Source organism: Oryza brachyantha, chromosome 1 (assembly GCF_000231095.2).
Source record: "Oryza brachyantha chromosome 1, ObraRS2, whole genome shotgun sequence".
NCBI classification, from domain to species: domain Eukaryota; kingdom Viridiplantae; phylum Streptophyta; class Magnoliopsida; order Poales; family Poaceae; genus Oryza; species Oryza brachyantha.
The window spans coordinates 28,565,684-28,582,935 of NC_023163.2; the positions used below are offsets into that span (position 1 = coordinate 28,565,684).

A 17,252-nucleotide genomic window follows, 5' to 3' on the forward strand; every position below is an offset into this window, starting at 1 on the left:
ATATAAATGGTGTCTTATATTTATGCGCACAAATTAAACTAAAACTATGTCTAGTATATTAGAATTGTTATGAACAAACCTATACTGGACTCAAACCACCTATAGATGTGCGCTAGAAGAAAATATCCCTTAGAACCCAGTAGGGCCACTAAGCACCATAAATACCCCCTAAACCTAAACAATAATTGAACTTAGTATTTATTAGTGACTTTGTCAATATATCTATGGGATTGTTTTGGTACATATATTCTTCATAATAGCTTGTCGTTTTTTTAGAAAAAAAAACACACAAAGCCTTTAGAATCCTAGAAAATTCGATACCAGGACCTCAAGTGCTACTGAGGCCTTATGTAACCACTAGGCTACAGGCCCTTTCGTCATAATAGCTTGCCGTTGAGCATATCATCGATACAAAATAGCAAATATATAAAATACACTGAAAAATTATTTGGAATAAACACGGCTATTATAAGTGCTGTGTGAATATTGTTATATAATCATACCACAATCAAACGTCGTTTACAATTGCGGAGAAGCTCGTTATACACTATAACTGTATTATTTCAAGTGATAAATTAAATTCTATTTTCTACGAGCAGTAAAACCTTTAGATTGTGTCGTAAAACTCTTATTTTTCTAAATGTCTATGTAACAGAAGCAATAATAACCGTAACGGAAGAGTGGTATAACACTGCATTGAAGTCAATATATTTCCTTTGCTCAAAACCTTTCACCACAAACTCTTGAAGGTTCAACTCTATAAATAACTTTCTTCTTCTTATAAATATATTTACACTTCAATGTTCTTTTACCTATTGGAAACTCCGCCAAATCCAATATATGATTTTTTTATGAAGACTCGATTTCTTTGTTCATAGAATAGGGTACTACAACATCTTATATTTATCTTCTCTTTATGATTCTAAATTCCTAGAATGTTTTTCTTTGTCAACAGGACGTAAAATTTACTTTTTGTCTTTTCAATTTCAATAGAAATTCAGTCTGCACGACATTTTATTCTATATTTTCATAATCACGTGTTTGAATTAGGCGCTTAGACGCACACAAATAGAGATGGCGCAGATCGATCATTGAGTAATATATGTCCGACTCTAGTTTATTTAAATGAATTCATATTTATTTTTAAAATGTGAAACACAAAACCTAATTTATTTAAATTTATTTAATTGAACTAACATTCTTATTTTTTCACTTTTGATTATGTATAAGCAAAAAATTAAAAATTTGATCTTAAATTTAGAGTTGACTTTAGTGTCTTTTATCGTAGTTCATTTTCTAGTCTTTGCTTTTCGATCAAAACCATGTCTATGAAGTTTTATTAATAAGTTATTTTTACTTAAAAATATATAAAAATATATCGTTTGAACTTTTTCCTTGCAACAAACGAACAACCACCTTTATTTTTTTCGTGTATGCTTATGTTTATAAGTTAAAATTTAAATTTTCAACCTTAAATTTAGAGATGATTTGAGAGTTTTTATCGAAGTTTATTTTCTCGCCTTGGCTTTTAAATTGCTAAAAATGTATGCATGAAATTTTTATTTATAAATTATTTTTTATTAACCCCAGAGGCTATCCACGGTTTGCATCACGGCGACCCTGGTCCATCCCTGCGCAAAGAAGAGTATTCTAAGGTTGCGTTCGCAAGTGAAACTAGCCATGAGTCAATTTAAAGCACGTAAAACGAGAAAATCTATTAGTATATGATTGATTAAGTATTAATTTTTGTAAACTTGAAAAATCGATTAATTTGATTTTTTAAATAACTTTCATATAATTTTTTTTTGAAAATAATACCCCATATAGTAGTTCGGGAAGCATACGTACGGAAAACGAGAGAAAAGTTTCAGTCGCAAACACAGCCTAATTTGTACAACTAGTACAATGCATACGTCCAGTGCATCACCAAGATCACAGCGCGTCACACATGTTCAGCAGGGGATGGCACAGACAGGATCACGGAAAGGAGCAGAGGATTGGGGTGGCACGAATGGAGCAGCGCATTGCGCGCGCTCGAGTTATTCATTTTTCTGGTGGGTATGTACAAACGCGATCATTGGCCGCGCAACACGCAACACAACCCCCCACCCCCCCCCCCCCATCCCTAAGTGCAAAATTCCAAAACAGCAAAAACACCACCGAAAAACTCAAGAACTCCCCCCCCCATTCCGAGGCGATTCGATTCATTCACCAAATCGCAATCCGCTGCATGATCCGCCGCCCATCCCTCCGTGACTCCGTCCCTTCTCGTCGCTGAATCTGATGGATACAACTCGAGACGGCTTTGGCAGTTTTTGGCTTGACCGACGACACACGGGTCGCTTACAGAGGGGCCCCACCGTCTCGTATCCAAAGCATCTAGTGCTACCGCGCTTCCCGCCTCTGCTGCAACCTAACTTACCAGCCGTGGGGCCCACTGCTCAGTGTCGTGGCGCTCGGCCTTCTCGTCCTGCGTCTTGGCGTCGTCCTGCTGCTGCTGCTCCTCCTCCTCCTCCTCCTCCTCACCGGCGGCCTCCGCCGCTGCTATTGCCTCTTCTACCCATGAGGCGGTTCGTCTCCCGGACTTGAACCTCCGCATTGCCGCGATGCCCGGCTGCTTCTCGTCGTCCCCGTCGCGGTCCTCGTCCAACGCCACCTTTTTCGTGGCGTGCCGGTGCCGTCCTCCTCCACCTTGGCAAGAGCAGCCACCGCCGCCGCCGCAGAGGAACACGGCCACCAACCCGCGCCACCACCTCCGGCCCCGACTGCGGCCGTATCTCTCCCGGTCGGACAGCACCTTGCCAATGCAGGACACCTTGGGCGACCGAGGTTCCTCCTCGCCGTCCCCCCTGCCGCTGCGGCCGCCCGAGCGTTTGTCGGGCAAGATCCGGCCCTGTGACGGCCGGCGCCGGGTGAACGCCGGGCGGATGCTGGCGGGGAGGCCGAAGAACGTGGTGGCCGCGGCGGGGGCGCCCGCGATGCGCGTGGAGTTGGAGCGCGACTTGGCCGGGATGGGGCCGTTGGATGCGCCGGCCGCCGACTTGGGGTTGGTGCTGCCCTTGGTGGAGTCGTCCCGGTCGTATATCGGGTTCAGCTCCGAGAAGGCCACCTCGTCGCCGATGGGGATGGTTATCGACTCTGGCGGGAAGTCGGGGTCCGGCGGCGGCATCCTTGGCGGCGACGCGTCCCCACTCTCCCCCGCGATGACCGTCTCGCACGACACCTTCCTGTCGCCGGCTCCGGCGCCCGCCACGCCGCATACAAAGCTCTCCAGGTCAACCTGAGGCATGCTGCCCCTGACCACTTGACCAGAGAAGGCGGAAGAGATCGGAGTGGAGAGAAGAGACTGAGACCGAGAGAGTGATGAGTGTATGTGCACACGCTTGCCTTAAAAATTCATCGCAAGAGTAGATGGGGGAGGAGAGGCTGCATCAGCTGCGTTTCTCAGAGCCAGAGGCTGTCGTAACCCTACTACAAATAAATGAAGGTGCAGAAAATGCCGCCTCTGAGACGAAACGAACTCCAAAAACGGATCTCGACTATTTGTCTTCCCAAAACATTCAGTCTAACTGCGTTGAAACAGGACTAATTACTACGGTAATATTAACAGTGAGCTGCCACGAGTTAATATCAACTGTATTTCGTTGCGTTTGTGATATTAATTAACACCATGATGCCGTGGTTATAGCCTTATAGATCAAATTATTTATTTAGCAGGGTTAACGGTAAGGCGGGTAGTAGTGGCCACAACGATTTCATGCCGATCTGGAGTCCTCCGACAAAGCCCATTTTCTCCAGTGGCCCTCCCAATTAACAAGCATAGTATTTTCATTTCAGCGTGGAATGCCCAGTGATCCCCCTCAGACCGATCTGTCTTTTAGTTATTATGAAGCAGTGACCACCAAAATGTGATGAATCACTACCACAGTGCCTCAAACAGTTTCGCAAATAAACAACAGTTGTGCCTGCAGGATCAGCCTGTCGACACCTGTATATATTCAGCTAAAATGCTTACTTTCAAACAAATATTCAGTTAAAATGCAGTTCAGCGCATCTAACCTAGGTCAAGGTCAGAGCACTTGGATCAATCAGTGGGACACTACGAAGTAGTAGGTTAAATGATTATAAGCTTCTCGCCCAGAAAAGTGTACATCTACCATTTTTACCGGGATCAGAGGTACGATTCAAGAGCAAATCTGCAGTGAATAAGCGGGCGTTCATGAACCGGAATGAGAGGGTCTTGGTAAAAGGAATCAAAGGCCAGTTCTTGGCACAAGGGTTCTGCCCGGCGCCACATGGCCGTGTCGGGCAGAGTAGCAGAAGGCATCAGCGGGGCACCTACCCAGTGTGTACTATTTTGTTGCCTTTGTTGCAGATGGAGTTCCAGTGGCATCAGTCGTTGGTGAGCTGTGCAAGGACCATGTATTGGCTTCCAAAACTGCTGCTCTTGCTCGCTCCTCAAGCTCCCAGACTTTAGCAGACTGCGAGTCCTAGCAATACTGGCAAAGAGAAATCTCAATGGCCCTAGGCACACCTATCAGCTGCTCTGAAAGTCTGAATCATGCTGTTGATGTTATACTTTGTGGCACAAACAAATGAAAACGGTCAGCACTCAGTCAGAATAGCTTATGGAATGGAGAATCCCAGTGTTAATAGCAGGAGAGAAGAAATAGCATGCATTTAGATTTTTCCCTGAAAAGATAAACGAGTTGCATCTAGTCGACATTCCAAACGAGTCCAACCTTTAGTCAACAGCCCCACAAACTCCTATGGGGTCGAAATTATTGTACTCCCATAACAGAATCACATTGCGAAACAGTGCCGGGGAAGAGGAGCCAAATAAGATCAAGTTCCAGACATGATAACTTAGGAAATAAATATCCTAGTTGAGTGGGCCTCAAATGCAAGAGCTTAACCCAGACAGCTTCCTGAATGTTAGTAGTCTGATGATATGGCCACAACATGAAATCCAACTCCAAGCAAGGATTGTGAATGGGAGCATCAAAGTACACCTTATATTATAGCTGTATTGGTTACAAAGCTTGTGGCATTTACATTACTAGCAATTTGACTCTACAGTAATGATCTATATATCTAAGTACAGACAAATTTGCCTTCAATGAATTGCAGCAATGACAAACAATAATGGATGGCACAAACTCTAAAACAAAAAACTGGTAGGACACAGGATGGGCAAACCAAACAGCTAATAGCAACATCTTGATTTGAAGTGTTTGGTACCAGGTAAGGTAACTCAGGAAAAATATTAAAACAGTTTGCACTCGATAAATCACAAAGTTAGGAAGACTAAAGCAAAACATGCTATGTTAAGGGAAAGGGAAGCTCAAACCTGAATAATTTCTCAGGCACAACAATGAGTACCAAAACTTTGATGCCCACATTGAGCTAGCCTAACCAAGGTGCTCTATATTTTACGACTAATTTTAGGTTGAGGCCTCCAGGAATCATCAGCAATGTTAAGACCAATGCAAACACATTGTGTGACCTTATTCTGTAAATTTATTTGGAGGACCATTCATATTGTTCCCCCCGAATCTAATCATCCTATGTGAAAGAAAATCGCATCATTGCATGTTTGTTTAGGTTTCTCTGTCATATTCCCCACAAGGTTTCCAATGATGATTATGCAACAAGATCCAATTAGATCAACATATCGGTAGCAGGTGATTACAGAAATCTGGAAGGCAAAAATGGATATCAGTTTAACCCAGTACTTCAAAATGTGAGATGAGAAGTACAGAGATGGCGGGGTTTGGGTGGCACAACCAAAAACCCAGAATTCCTCGTGGAAAGGGTTACCATACATTGATCATAAAAATATTAACCTTTTGCCTTTTGCAGAATGATTTCGAGTACGAGCACTGAATTTCCAAAACTATATTTCATCTATCCTCTTCCAACCTAGGATCACCGACTAATCAAGAAAACAAAAACTGCATCGATCTCAAATGAGGCTGCGATTGTTTTCTAACATGCAACCCCTGTCTGTCCTCAAGCTGTGGAGGCTTACTTTTTCACGGGCCGGAGGTTGGCTTGCCTGGACCAGCCAGCGGCGGCTGCTGCGGTGGAGGAGAAGGAGTTGGGATGGAAGCCGCCCGCGATTCCTCGGCGGCTGCGAGTTGGCGGAGGCGGGCCTGGAGTACGCGGACTCGGTCCTCGGTGCGGCGGAGCTTCCGCCAGCGCCAGGTGAGGTAGGCGGCGAGGCCGCCGTAGACGAGGATGTAGGATCCCCACACGTACGGGTAGGTCTCCGCGTGCTCCTTCGTCTTCCGCCACTGCTCCTCAAGCTTCGCCATCACGCCGCCCCCATACGGCACCCCCGCATCCGCATCCGCCGCCGCCTGTTGCTGCTGCAGTGGCTTCGCGTCGTCACCGTCCCCGGCGGCCGCCGCCATAAGGCGCTGCTCCCTACTGCTTGGGGTGGAATAGGGCAACAGGACAAGCCAAGCAATGGCCGAGTGACCGAGTTAGTTGCGAGATAGTCGTCGGCCCAGGTCGATGGGCTTCTAGTGCTAAGATTAAGTGAGCCTTGTGCTTTTCGTATGGGCTTGAGTTTACACTCGCTGGGCTGAAAACCTAGAGAGGCACTGCTCGCACAAATTTTCACCCATCACATTAAATCTTTAGATATACTCACATTAAATCTAGTAGTGGTTAAAAAACTAATTGTACAGTTTGAAAGTAATTTACGAGACAAATCTTTTAAGCTTAATTAGTTCATGATTAGCTATAACTACTACAGTAATTCACATGTGCTAATGACAGATTAATTAGACTTAAAGAAATTCTTTCGTGGTTTCTGACATCCTATGTAACTAGTTTTTTTTTAATTAGCCGCTGAAATAGTCTTTCGATATCTGGTCAAACATCCGATGTGACATCCAATCTAAAAATTTTGACGAACTAAACACGCCCTTAGAGCTATCTCTCAAAAAATAATACTAGTACTAAAGGTGTGTTTAGTTGAGAAATTTTTTAGCTTTGGTTATCACATCGGATATACAGACACACATTTGAAGTATTACTTTATTAAATGTAGTGTAATAACAAAATAAATTACAGATTTTGCTAGGAAACCGTGAGACAAATTTATTAAGCCTAATTAATCTATCATTAGCAAATGTTTACTGCACCACATTATTAAATCATGTCGTAATTAGACTTAAAAGATTTGTCTCATAACTTACACGCAATTTGTGTAATGAGTTTTTTCTTATATTTAATACTCTATATATGTGTTCAAATATTTAATATGACTTTCTATCCCTATTTATTACACTGTCGTGAAGCAAATTGCTAATATGACAAAATATTTATCGAAAAGAGAGAGAAAAAATAAAGTAACTAGTTCTAAATTAAGACTTAGTGTCTTCACGTAAAACAAGACTGTACGTGTAAGGGACAAATGGGTTATGTGAGATCAAGATATAAAGTTATATTATGGAAGATAGTTTCCAAAAAGATAGTTTCCAGAATTGCGATTAGAGCTGTTTCGAAATAAGGCCGTGTCAGAAAAATATCTTAGTCATAGACTCCAGTCTACTGTGTGGTCCATTCAGTTTCGAGTAGTACTCCTACGACACTGTTGCCCACTGAGTTCTGGACTCTCTGCGGCTTCCAAACCGATAAAGACGAGCATCACCCACGAATCAGTAGCCTGTAATTTCATGATTTCATATGAAACTCGTGTGTTTCAATCAAACTCAATTATCTCCTTATCCGCATTCCAAATAACCCCTCTTCAGCATCCCTGCACTGGTTGTTTAGCGGTAGCACTGGAAGCCTGAAACAATAACATGCGCAGCATCGCGGGTGGGAGGCCAGTGGCCAAACGGGCGACGTCTCGTCCCGCATCGCACGTTGCCGAGAAGATAAACGTAGTTGACCGCGAGTTTTTTTTTTATGCGGACCGTTAGCCATGGCCCATGGCAATCTATTGCCTGCTGGTTGGATGCGCGAGGTGATCCGACCGACAGTCCCTGACTGCTTTGCTGCGGAAGTGCGCCGCGTCGTCCGTGCCCGCCACGCTGCGGCCGTGTTTCGAGCGCACGTCGGATACCGCGCCAGCGCAGGCGCAGCATGTGGGATGTGTGTGTGGCCGGCGCATGCAGGAGCGGCTCGTCTGACGGAGATGGGACGGGACTTGTCTCGCCGTCGTGGCGGTAGGTTCGTCACGCCGCAGCGCAGGCACAGTGCTGCCTGGTGCTGCCGGTGGCAGGGCTCATCGAGTGACTGGTCATCGTTCGGATCGACAATTGGATGCGTCCCGATAAATCACGCATTCACGCGCCGTGGTGGTACTTCGCTGCCAATTAATCCAACCGAAAATCCCGTCCTGCTGTGCTGGTGGCTTTGATTTGGCCAGATGGCTTCGCCGGGGGACAATGGCAACCGGGAATTAGGTGCTAAGTTGTTTGTTTGAGCCAGTAGATTTCGTTAAAACGTCTGATCAAAAACAGTCACACAAAACGAACACGAACCGTTCTAAAATTGTACGGAGTATAAGGATATTTTGATTGTTTACCAAATATTAACGTGAGATCAAATTTATTTTCTTACTCACTTCAATGACAACTTTTTAATTTTAAATTGATTATATTTGCATTTATTGATTCTGGAACCATTGAAATAATTAAAAGTCGGTAAACAATACTTATACAGTAATACCTATAATACAATATATACAAGTATTTATATTTTAAAATGGAGGAGCTCCTGCACGAGGACTACTCGTGTCGAACAACTCGGTAGCATTCTGAACTTCTGTTTCCAACCATGCATAACGAGTCCTGTCTCTATCTCGCGCTAACCACTGCAGTCATCTTACGAATTTAAGAGGGCAACGGGCTAACTTGAAACCTCATAAAACCATTACGGAATTCAGCAAGCCCGGTTGGTAAGAACTGTACTCCAACGCACCCTGTCAGAGGGCACGTACAATGGCTATCTATAAGTCGTCCGTATGTTACGATATTTGTAAAAAAAATTCTCCCCATCTAACAGACAGCGTCTCTTCGCGAAGAGACGGCAGTGGTGCATGTTCCAATGCCAAGCCGATACCGCTAGCACTGTTGTACGTCGCGTCTCGTCTATTTGTTAGTACCATTGATTAACTTGATTTATGTGTCAAAGGATAAATTAAATGTTTTGCAGATAAACAAATAGACAAGTCATTGTATAAGTTGTCTATTTAGCTATCTGTATGTACGTGTTAAATAGACGAAATAGCACCTTATTGGGCGCGGGCACAGTGTATATTCGTCGGCATTCCTTTGCTTTTTCTCAACATGGTGAGTAATTCCACCGTCTGGAGGACTGCACGTGCATGGAGAACATTGTCAAAGAGAGATTTAAGTGCAAGGTTTGCAGCTACACCAATCATTGCGGTCTGGTTGCACAGTCAAATACATCATTTGAAGTGTAAAGTTCGGATTTATCCGTTTTCTAGCTGAATCATTCCCAGCAAAGATTCGGATTAGTACTCAGCATGATTAAGAACATCCCTGTATGATGATACGCTATGAAGAAAAGGCATGATAGCATGTCTTGTCGAACTAATAGCCTCCTTTCCAGTTCTCAACGTCGACGTACTCTCTGTTTGGAAGGCTACACAAGCACAATGCAGGAAATTACATTGTTAATCTTGCCGACCTGCTCAATAACCACGGCAAAAACGAAACACATTGACGTTCCCATTTGTTCCCTACCAGTGCCATCCTGATCGGTACTTCGTCGGATTATTTTATTTAATGCCATTAATTTTAATATACTGTATGTGCATTTATCTTATTCAAATTATTTTATAAATATATAAAGTTATAGGTCATGTCTAAAAAGTCTCCAAGTAATAAATCAAATCACAGTAAAGTATCAAATAATTATGTTAATTTGTTAATTACATGAATAATTAAATATAGACATAGAAGCCAAGCGTGTCAAATAAATGAAAGTGCATGAAATATCATTAGTTGTTGCGCTAGTGTCCAGCTCAAGTTCTAAAAACGACAATATATCTCTTTGCACCGAGGGAAAAAAAAAGAAGAAGGGCCAGCTTGTACTATCAAGGGAAAAACAATAATTCGAGACAATAGAATGGGTTTGTTACTAAATAACGTCACACCAGTCATCCATTTGCAGAGCATCCTGATCCTGAAATCCTGATCCTTGCTTAAACCTGACAATATTCCATCCGAGCAAGGCCAATGCAAAGACAGGCCTAACAGCCAAGTACTAACCACCGGACACTTTCTTCCAAAGCAAATCATCCTTAAACCCAAAAAAGAATTAAATAAAAATCCAGTCACTCCCAACACCAAAAGGCCCGCTCCGCCCTGGCCTGGCCCACCGTCCCCCGCTCCGCCAACTTCTCCTTCCGCAACCCAACAACACTCCTCCCCCTCCTCCTCGTCTCACCAGTTAGTCACCACCTCCACCCCCAAGTCTCCAACGCGAGCCAAGCTCGCCCTCACTCCACCTCGGATTCCCCAGCGCGGACGCCCGGGACCCGTTCGGCCGTTCGCCATGGGCAACTGCTCCCCGTCCCCGCGCCGGCGCGGCCGCCCGACGTCGCCGTCGGGGTCGCCGCCCGTCGCGCGCACCCCGTCGGCGAAGGCCGCGGGCGGTGCGGCGGCCGGGGCCGGCGGCACCACCACGGTCTCGCCCTACGCGCTCGCCAGATCCCCCTCCGTGTCCGCCGCCGAGGGCGACGGGGACGACGTCGTGCGCGTGTACGGCTCCGACGGGTGCCCCGTCGCGTGGCGGGTCCGCGTCTCGCTCCTCTACAAGGCGGCCGCGCCGGTGCACTTCACGCCGTCCGAGGCGGCCCCGCTGGGGCGACCCGTGCTCCGCCTCTCCGCGTCCGACCCGGAGCTCTGCGGCACGGCCGACGAGCTGCTGCGCCACGTCGACGCGCGGTTCGAGGGGAAGCCGCTGGTGACGCCGCCAGAGCGGCCGGCGCGCGTGTCGGCTGCGGCTGCGGCCGCGGAGGAGGTGGCCGAGCTGGTGCGGCTGCAGCACCGCAGCGCGGAGCGGCACCTGGAGGGCGTGGCGGCGAAGGTGGCGGAGATGGTGAAGAAGGGAGGGAAGAAGGCGGGAAAGGGGGCGAAGGTCGTCGTGGAGGGCGCCGAGGTGAGGAGGCTGGGTAAGTGGTACGGTGACGCCATGGAGGTAATGCTTGAGCACGCGAGGATGGAAGAGACGGTGCTCTTCCCTGACATCCAGAGGGCCTCGTTTCCAGGTCGATTTCAGCATGATCTCATTCCCATCTATGTGTGCGTTAGATTTTGGTTTCACCTCTTACCTCTTAGATTTCATCGAGTTTGATTGCATTTGATCCGCTTGCACTTTTATTGTCTTTGCATTTATGGAGGAGGGTTTGATGTACGTATAAGGTACATTTTGCTATTTCCTCTCACTGCTGCATTGCTATTGGACGGTTTCTTCACTGTTTGCATCTGCATTTCTCATGTGACTTGTGAGTGATCTATTCGGCGCGTTAATCGCAACCGGTCATTTACTCATTCGCATATGTGAACATTTATCTACTAGATATTCCAGTTTTTTTTTTTTGGGGGGGGGGGGGGTGTTACTGTGTACCTGCGCTAGTGAATTTTGATGGCACGAAATAATCTGATGTGATAAGAAGGGATAAAGATGTATTGTTCTTTTTCCCTTTTTAAATCTCTGTGTCCCCTACAAGATCCAAATGCCTGTCTTCCCCTACCTTTCTAGCTGTACAGGCGCGGCTTTGTTCTGATCAGTAAAAGGAGTTTACTATCAAAAGACAGAAATGTAGCCCGGTTGAGCAAAACCGATTCTTAAAAATCTTGGTTGATTTGGAGTTTACTAGTGACAAACAGAATGGGGCGCTATGAGAATCCAGCTCGCGATCTCTCTCGCGCACCCTAAGTGAGGATCATAGACAAAACGCCCATCTTACTCTACTTGATCCAAGAGCTTCGTTGTTGAGTTGTTTAATTGTCAAATGATAGCCATGTTTTGGTAATGGTAATCTAATCTAAACGCTCAGTACTTTATGTGCAGGGGTTTTAGATAAGGCTAATGAGCAGCACGGGAGGCACTTGCCCATGATGAACGGCATCAAAGAAGACATTAAAACACTCCTCACTCTGGAATTAGGGAGCTCCCTCTTCCATGAAGTGCTGGTCAACCTCTCAGTCCGGCTCAAAGCGTTGCAGGTACGGGCTCCATCCATTTGGTGGTTATTCTGGTTGCATCTGGTTGTTTTTTCTTTTAACGTAGAATTGTGGAGTCCTGTGTACTGTGTTGCTTGAGAAATGTTGCAAGTTTGTTTAGACCTATATGCTTATAGTAGGTTTTGATATCTTATTCGAAAGAATAGGGGAGTTCTAGTGCAGGTAGCTTAAGAAGTGTGCCATATCAACAGTAAATTCGTGTCGGTAGTTATGAACTTTACCTTTTGTGACTTGCAAGGCTTCTCTACCGCCTTCAGGCAAAAGGGATAGTTCGATGTTTGTTATCATTAACATAAACCTGCCATGAGAGATGCTCAGAAAAAGGAGTAACCGAAAGTGAAGTGAGAATTTACCAAATTTACCGGAGGGGAAAAGATTCCTTTCGTTCTCCTATGAAAAAAATGTTTGTTGGCTCACCATAGACTTGCACTTTCCAAGGAAGCAAGAAGATCATGTGGTCCTGGATAAGGACCACTTCTAACCTGCTTGATCTGTAAAGAATCATGTAGTGTCATCAGCACATTGTATGGTTAATTTTGTTTTTGAGTTGGATACAGATGAACCAACCACATTGGCTACTGAATACAGCTCGATGCAACTTTGATATTTTGTGCATGGACCGTTGAGTTGAAATTAGGATGCAGGCTGGATATTGGTGCAGCATTTGTTTTCCGGTGTTCAAGAACACCTTAATTCAGTATCTTTCTTCAAAGTTAGACATTGATCCACCACAAAACTGTTGTTCCATACAAATCTACCACCCTTAGAATTTTATGCTTGGAGCTGGAAAAGTAGGGTGCAGCCTGGCCCAACTAATTAAGAAAGTTGCTTTAAAAGATAAAGCATTTGCACCTTTCAGCTCTTTATTCTCTTACAGCTGGGCCTATTCCACATTTTCCTACCAAGCTGATGGATTGAGTTTGACATAGGTCTTGTCTTCTAGAGAACTACTAAGATCGCACATGCAGCAATCATGGCGAGCACTTCCACAGATGTTTCACCACTTTGGCTATGACTTGCAAAACCAGTCACATATTTCTATTGCCCACTTGAGCCTTGCTAATTTATGCTGGGTTACACTTACTAGTTGATATAGTATCTTTATTGCACGGTTAAGAATTTCCTCTGCAATTATGGTGCAAGGATGCTGGATCACAGTCTACTGAAAATAGAATTGTATTTGCCATACAACCCTTAGCACTATGCCACTATCATGTAAATTGTAATATAATAAATTAATAATACAAATTTGTCTCAACCTGAATAAATAGAATGTTATATTTAGAGGAGCATCTTCTTCCGTTTACACCAGAAAGATTGATTTGTACAGTACAACTATTGCAAAGTTCACAAATCATTTTAGCTCAGGACTTGTTGGTTTTACATCGTTTGCATCATCCTATTAGATGTAGCTTCTTCTCTGATCCCTTACAAACATTTTGGTAATGTATTGGTTCACCTAACCTTGTCACTGTCAACTTGTTGAAGGAGTGTGTTTAAAAATAAGCGTCGTGGTTACTCTAGGTAACTCCATATGCCACTACAAATCCCACTGTTGGAAAGGATCCTATAAATGTATAACTGTATATATCTCCATCATCATGTTTGGTCCGTACCTGAAATTTGTCGAAAATTTACAGGATCACACCATAGAGCACTTCAAGGAAGAAGAGAGGGAGCTGCTCCCACGATTGGAAGGAGTACGGCGGATGCAGAGAGAGGAGGGGAATGTATCTGACAAGTCCAATACAGCATGGGCATCGGAGGCAATGGGTACGATGGAGATGACGCACTCTAAGCTGTTCGCATTCTTCATGACTGGTCTCTTGCCTCAGGAGGCTATTCAATACTTGGACCTGGTATGCCGATGTACTAAAAATACTAGGCATCTGGTTTCGATGCTCAGATCGCTTGCAGAGCGGCTGGAAGACGCAAACCCAGCAATTATACACAACAACCCCACAAAACTATATGAGCACCTACTTGTAAAATCCCCATAAAGTATAATCCCCCCGTCGTGCAGATAATTGTTGTGCCACGTAAATTGTGAATGCTAACTTTTTTTTTCTTGCCTGGAGTGCAGCTATGTATTTTTCGGGTTTGTTGAGCTCCGTAAAAGCCTGTATATCTTATGGTGTTATCGCAGAAGTGTGTGCGTGTGACTACAGGGAAAATATTGACAGGTGATTGCAATGACAATGATTGATACTGACCACTTTAGACAGCGTTTTATTGTGTTCCTGCTAATCTGGCTCAAAATGGTGCTGATTTCTTACCATTCTTGCAATCTGCTTTGTCATCTATTTCTCTTGTGGATCAATAAGAATATTTAGATCTGCATCCGGCAATGGATTATTACACACTAATGAAAACATAAGCAGATGAAGTGCGCATATTTCAATCAACTTTCAGGAAGTAACACATTTCATCAGATGATCTCATGCAAGATCAATTGCATTAAACAAGAAGTCGACTGTTTATTTACCGAAAATGGTCATAAATCGTAAGCCACAGTCTCATACCACGAATCGACGAACTTCGTATCTTTCAGGTACAATCTTCAAAATTTTCGTCATCTCCAATGCTACCTTCGTGTAAGATCTGCTTCACCTTGTTCATGATCTCCTGCATCTGCTTCCTGGAATGAAGAGGGCAAGGATACATGCATGCCAACTCCAGCTGACCATCTCTGATGGAGTCGAACAAGCCGATCGATGGGCCGACGCCATGCACGGTGGCGCCGCAAACGAATTCCTCCACGCCAGCCTTGCCCTGAAGATCAGACAGCTCGTAGACCACCGGCTCCTCGAACACGGAGACGACCGCTGTTCGGAGCGCGGTGGCCGTCGTCAGCTGGGGGTTCTCGATGGCCCGGCACATGAGGAAGTTGAGGTCGCTGATGTCGGTGAGGTGTTTCTTGCTGTTCTTGGCGCTGGCGTAGGAATCTTGGCACCTCTTGGCCAGCTCCCACAGCCCTTCTCCTCCATGGACTGTGTGGGTGTTGGTGATGGCAGAGTGAAAGAACCCTACAGCATCAGGTCAGCAATGTCAGCAATACTCTGTTGTACTAGAATGTTTCTCGTGCTGCATTGATGAGCACTGTTGTAGTGTTGTGCCCTGTGATCAATGTAAGTAAAAGATGTTGGTACTTGGTGGTACTCACCAACATTGTGATCATCCAGTGCAGGTTCAAGAAACTTGCGGCAATTGATCAGGATCGCAATGGAGTACGTCTCCTGCTGGTCGTCGCTCTTCAGCTGCTTCGACTGCCGTGCAGCAAGCAGCGTCGCGGCAGCCATGGCTGAGCATAGCTTCACTCCGTTCTGCTTGCACGCCTAGATCAGTGGCAATGTGGTTAGGAGGAGCGGTCTGCGTGTTGCAGGTACAATGTGAGAGAGAAATGGTTAGGCTCACGTCGAGCAGCCTCGTCGTCTCCTCGCGGTCGAAGCCGAGGCGCAGCATCTGCGTGGACCTCTCCGTGCCGGTCACCTCGAACGGCAGCGTCGACGTGCGCAGGCCATTGATGGAGTAGCCCACCATGTCGAGCCCCCGAGCCCAGAACGGCTTCCACGAGTCCCTCTGCGGTATCCTCTCCTCCAGCGCCGCGTGCACCGCCGCGTCCTCGGGGTCGGCCGCGGGCGCGGCACCGTCGCTGGCCAGCAGCGCGACGAGCTCCCTCACCAGCGAGGCCGACGCCGCGCGGTCGCACGCGGCCGTGTGGATCCGGACGAACAGCGCCGACCCCCCACCCGCTGGCGGCGGCGGCTCGTAGAGCGTGGCGAAGAGCACCGGTGGCGCGTCGGGCTCGGGTTCGGATGCCGCAGAGGCGGCGGTCCATGGGTTGCGGTTGAGCTCGAGCTCGAGAAGGGAGAGGAAGTCGGGGGCGGACTCGGGCACGGGGAGGAGCTCGAGCGCGAGCGGGAGCGGGGGCGCATTCGGCACGGCGGAGGGGAAGGCGAGGGTTGGGCTGCCGGAAGCGGCCCCGCGGAGGCGCGCGCGGAGGACGGGGTGAGCGTCCACGACGGCCTGGACGGCTGCCACCACCCCGCCGCCGCCGCGCGCGAGGCGGAACGCGAGCAGCGTCGTGCCGGTTCCGCCCGGCACGGCGCGGCACCAGCTGTACTCCATCCCGCCCACCGCGCGGGCGGGCCACTCGGCCGCCGCCGCCTCCGGCTCGCCGCCGGCGCTCGCGGGATCCATGCAAGAACGGCGACTGTTTGGTGGTGGTGGATCGGAGATCGCACCTGCGTGTGTTCGATTGGTGGTTGGGCTTGGCCGGCCGCGGGCGGTGTGGCGCTCTGTCGCCACCTCTCCTAGGCTCCTTCCGCTCCCGTGGCTGCTTACGCAGCAGACGATTCACGATTTCGCAGAAAAAAACACAGTCGAGCTGATGGAACGCGAAATGGTTTGTAGCTTCGGACAAAGCCGTCCCCGTCTCGTCCACTCGGCCGTGTCTGGGCCAAGGGGTGTTTAGTTGAAGCGATGGAAATTGTTGGATATCACATCGAAAGTTTAATCGGATGTTGAAAGAAATTTTTAAATACGAATGAAAAAAAGAATTTCACGGTTTGCATAGAAACCGTGAGACGACTTTTGAGCCAAATTAATTCTTCATTAGCGTATGTGGGTTACTGTAGCACTTATAACTAATCATGGACTTATTAGATTTAAAAGATTCGTCTAATGATTTCTCATATAACTATGAAATTGGTTTTTTATTTATTTATATTTAATGTTTTATTTAAATATCTAAAGATTCGATGGGGGCGGTGACAGCGTAGTAGCACCGGCAGTAGTGTTTCGTGATCTCCTTCCTTTTGATTGGTCACCACCACACGCGATATGGGATGGAGGTCTGGCACTGGTCGGGTTCCCATCGCGTGTTGTTGCTGCTGCTGCTGAATTGCAGCGCTCATCGATGTATCATGTACTGTTACTTTTGTATTAAAATATGTTATATTTCTAGTTCAAATTTAAATTAGAAATATAGTCAACACAGTACCATGTGATATCATC

General features: G+C 46.4%; 4 protein-coding genes across 4 annotated transcripts; 1 reads left to right on the plus strand and 3 right to left on the minus strand.

Moving 5' to 3' along the window:
* Positions 1–1,972: 1,972 nt before the first annotated feature.
* LOC102720668 (histone-lysine N-methyltransferase EHMT2-like) lies at positions 1,973–3,431 on the minus strand. Its single transcript, XM_040530021.1, has one exon. It carries the CDS (start codon positions 3,287–3,289, stop codon positions 2,414–2,416), a length of 876 nt encoding a protein of 291 aa, XP_040385955.1. The 5' UTR covers positions 3,290–3,431; the 3' UTR covers positions 1,973–2,413.
* Positions 3,432–5,581: 2,150 nt separating this feature from the next.
* On the minus strand, positions 5,582–6,481 carry LOC107304671. The gene has a single exon (XM_015839765.2). The coding sequence runs from the start codon at positions 6,414–6,416 to the stop codon at positions 6,036–6,038; it is 381 nt and encodes a 126-aa protein (XP_015695251.2). The 5' UTR covers positions 6,417–6,481; the 3' UTR covers positions 5,582–6,035.
* Positions 6,482–10,435: 3,954 nt separating this feature from the next.
* On the plus strand, positions 10,436–14,460 carry LOC102720943. Its single transcript, XM_006646434.3, has 3 exons — positions 10,436–11,257; positions 12,064–12,218; positions 13,877–14,460. Exons 1-3 carry the CDS (start codon positions 10,543–10,545, stop codon positions 14,234–14,236), a joined length of 1,230 nt encoding a protein of 409 aa, XP_006646497.2. The 5' UTR covers positions 10,436–10,542; the 3' UTR covers positions 14,237–14,460.
* A 53-nt stretch (positions 14,461–14,513) lies between these two features.
* On the minus strand, positions 14,514–16,598 carry LOC102701397. Its single transcript, XM_006644998.3, has 3 exons — positions 15,651–16,598; positions 15,400–15,571; positions 14,514–15,262 (listed from the first exon to the last, which is right to left on the minus strand). Exons 1-3 carry the CDS (start codon positions 16,434–16,436, stop codon positions 14,784–14,786), a joined length of 1,437 nt encoding a protein of 478 aa, XP_006645061.3. The 5' UTR covers positions 16,437–16,598; the 3' UTR covers positions 14,514–14,783.
* Between the last annotated feature and the right edge of the window lie 654 nt (positions 16,599–17,252).

Coding starts and splice junctions, on each gene's coding strand:
- LOC102720668 (XM_040530021.1), bottom strand. CDS start 3,289: ATGCCTCAGGTTGACCTGGAGAGCTTTGTATGCGGCGTGGCGGGCGCC.
- LOC107304671 (XM_015839765.2), bottom strand. CDS start 6,416: ATGGCGGCGGCCGCCGGGGACGGTGACGACGCGAAGCCACTGCAGCAG.
- LOC102720943 (XM_006646434.3), top strand. CDS start 10,543: ATGGGCAACTGCTCCCCGTCCCCGCGCCGGCGCGGCCGCCCGACGTCG. Junction 11,258..12,063: donor CCAGAGGGCCTCGTTTCCAG/GTCGATTTCAGC, acceptor CTTTATGTGCAG/GGGTTTTAGATAAGGCTAAT. Junction 12,219..13,876: donor TCCGGCTCAAAGCGTTGCAG/GTACGGGCTCCA, acceptor GAAAATTTACAG/GATCACACCATAGAGCACTT.
- LOC102701397 (XM_006644998.3), bottom strand. CDS start 16,436: ATGGATCCCGCGAGCGCCGGCGGCGAGCCGGAGGCGGCGGCGGCCGAG. Junction 15,572..15,650: donor AGACGACGAGGCTGCTCGAC/GTGAGCCTAACC, acceptor CCACTGATCTAG/GCGTGCAAGCAGAACGGAGT. Junction 15,263..15,399: donor ACTGGATGATCACAATGTTG/GTGAGTACCACC, acceptor CTGATGCTGTAG/GGTTCTTTCACTCTGCCATC.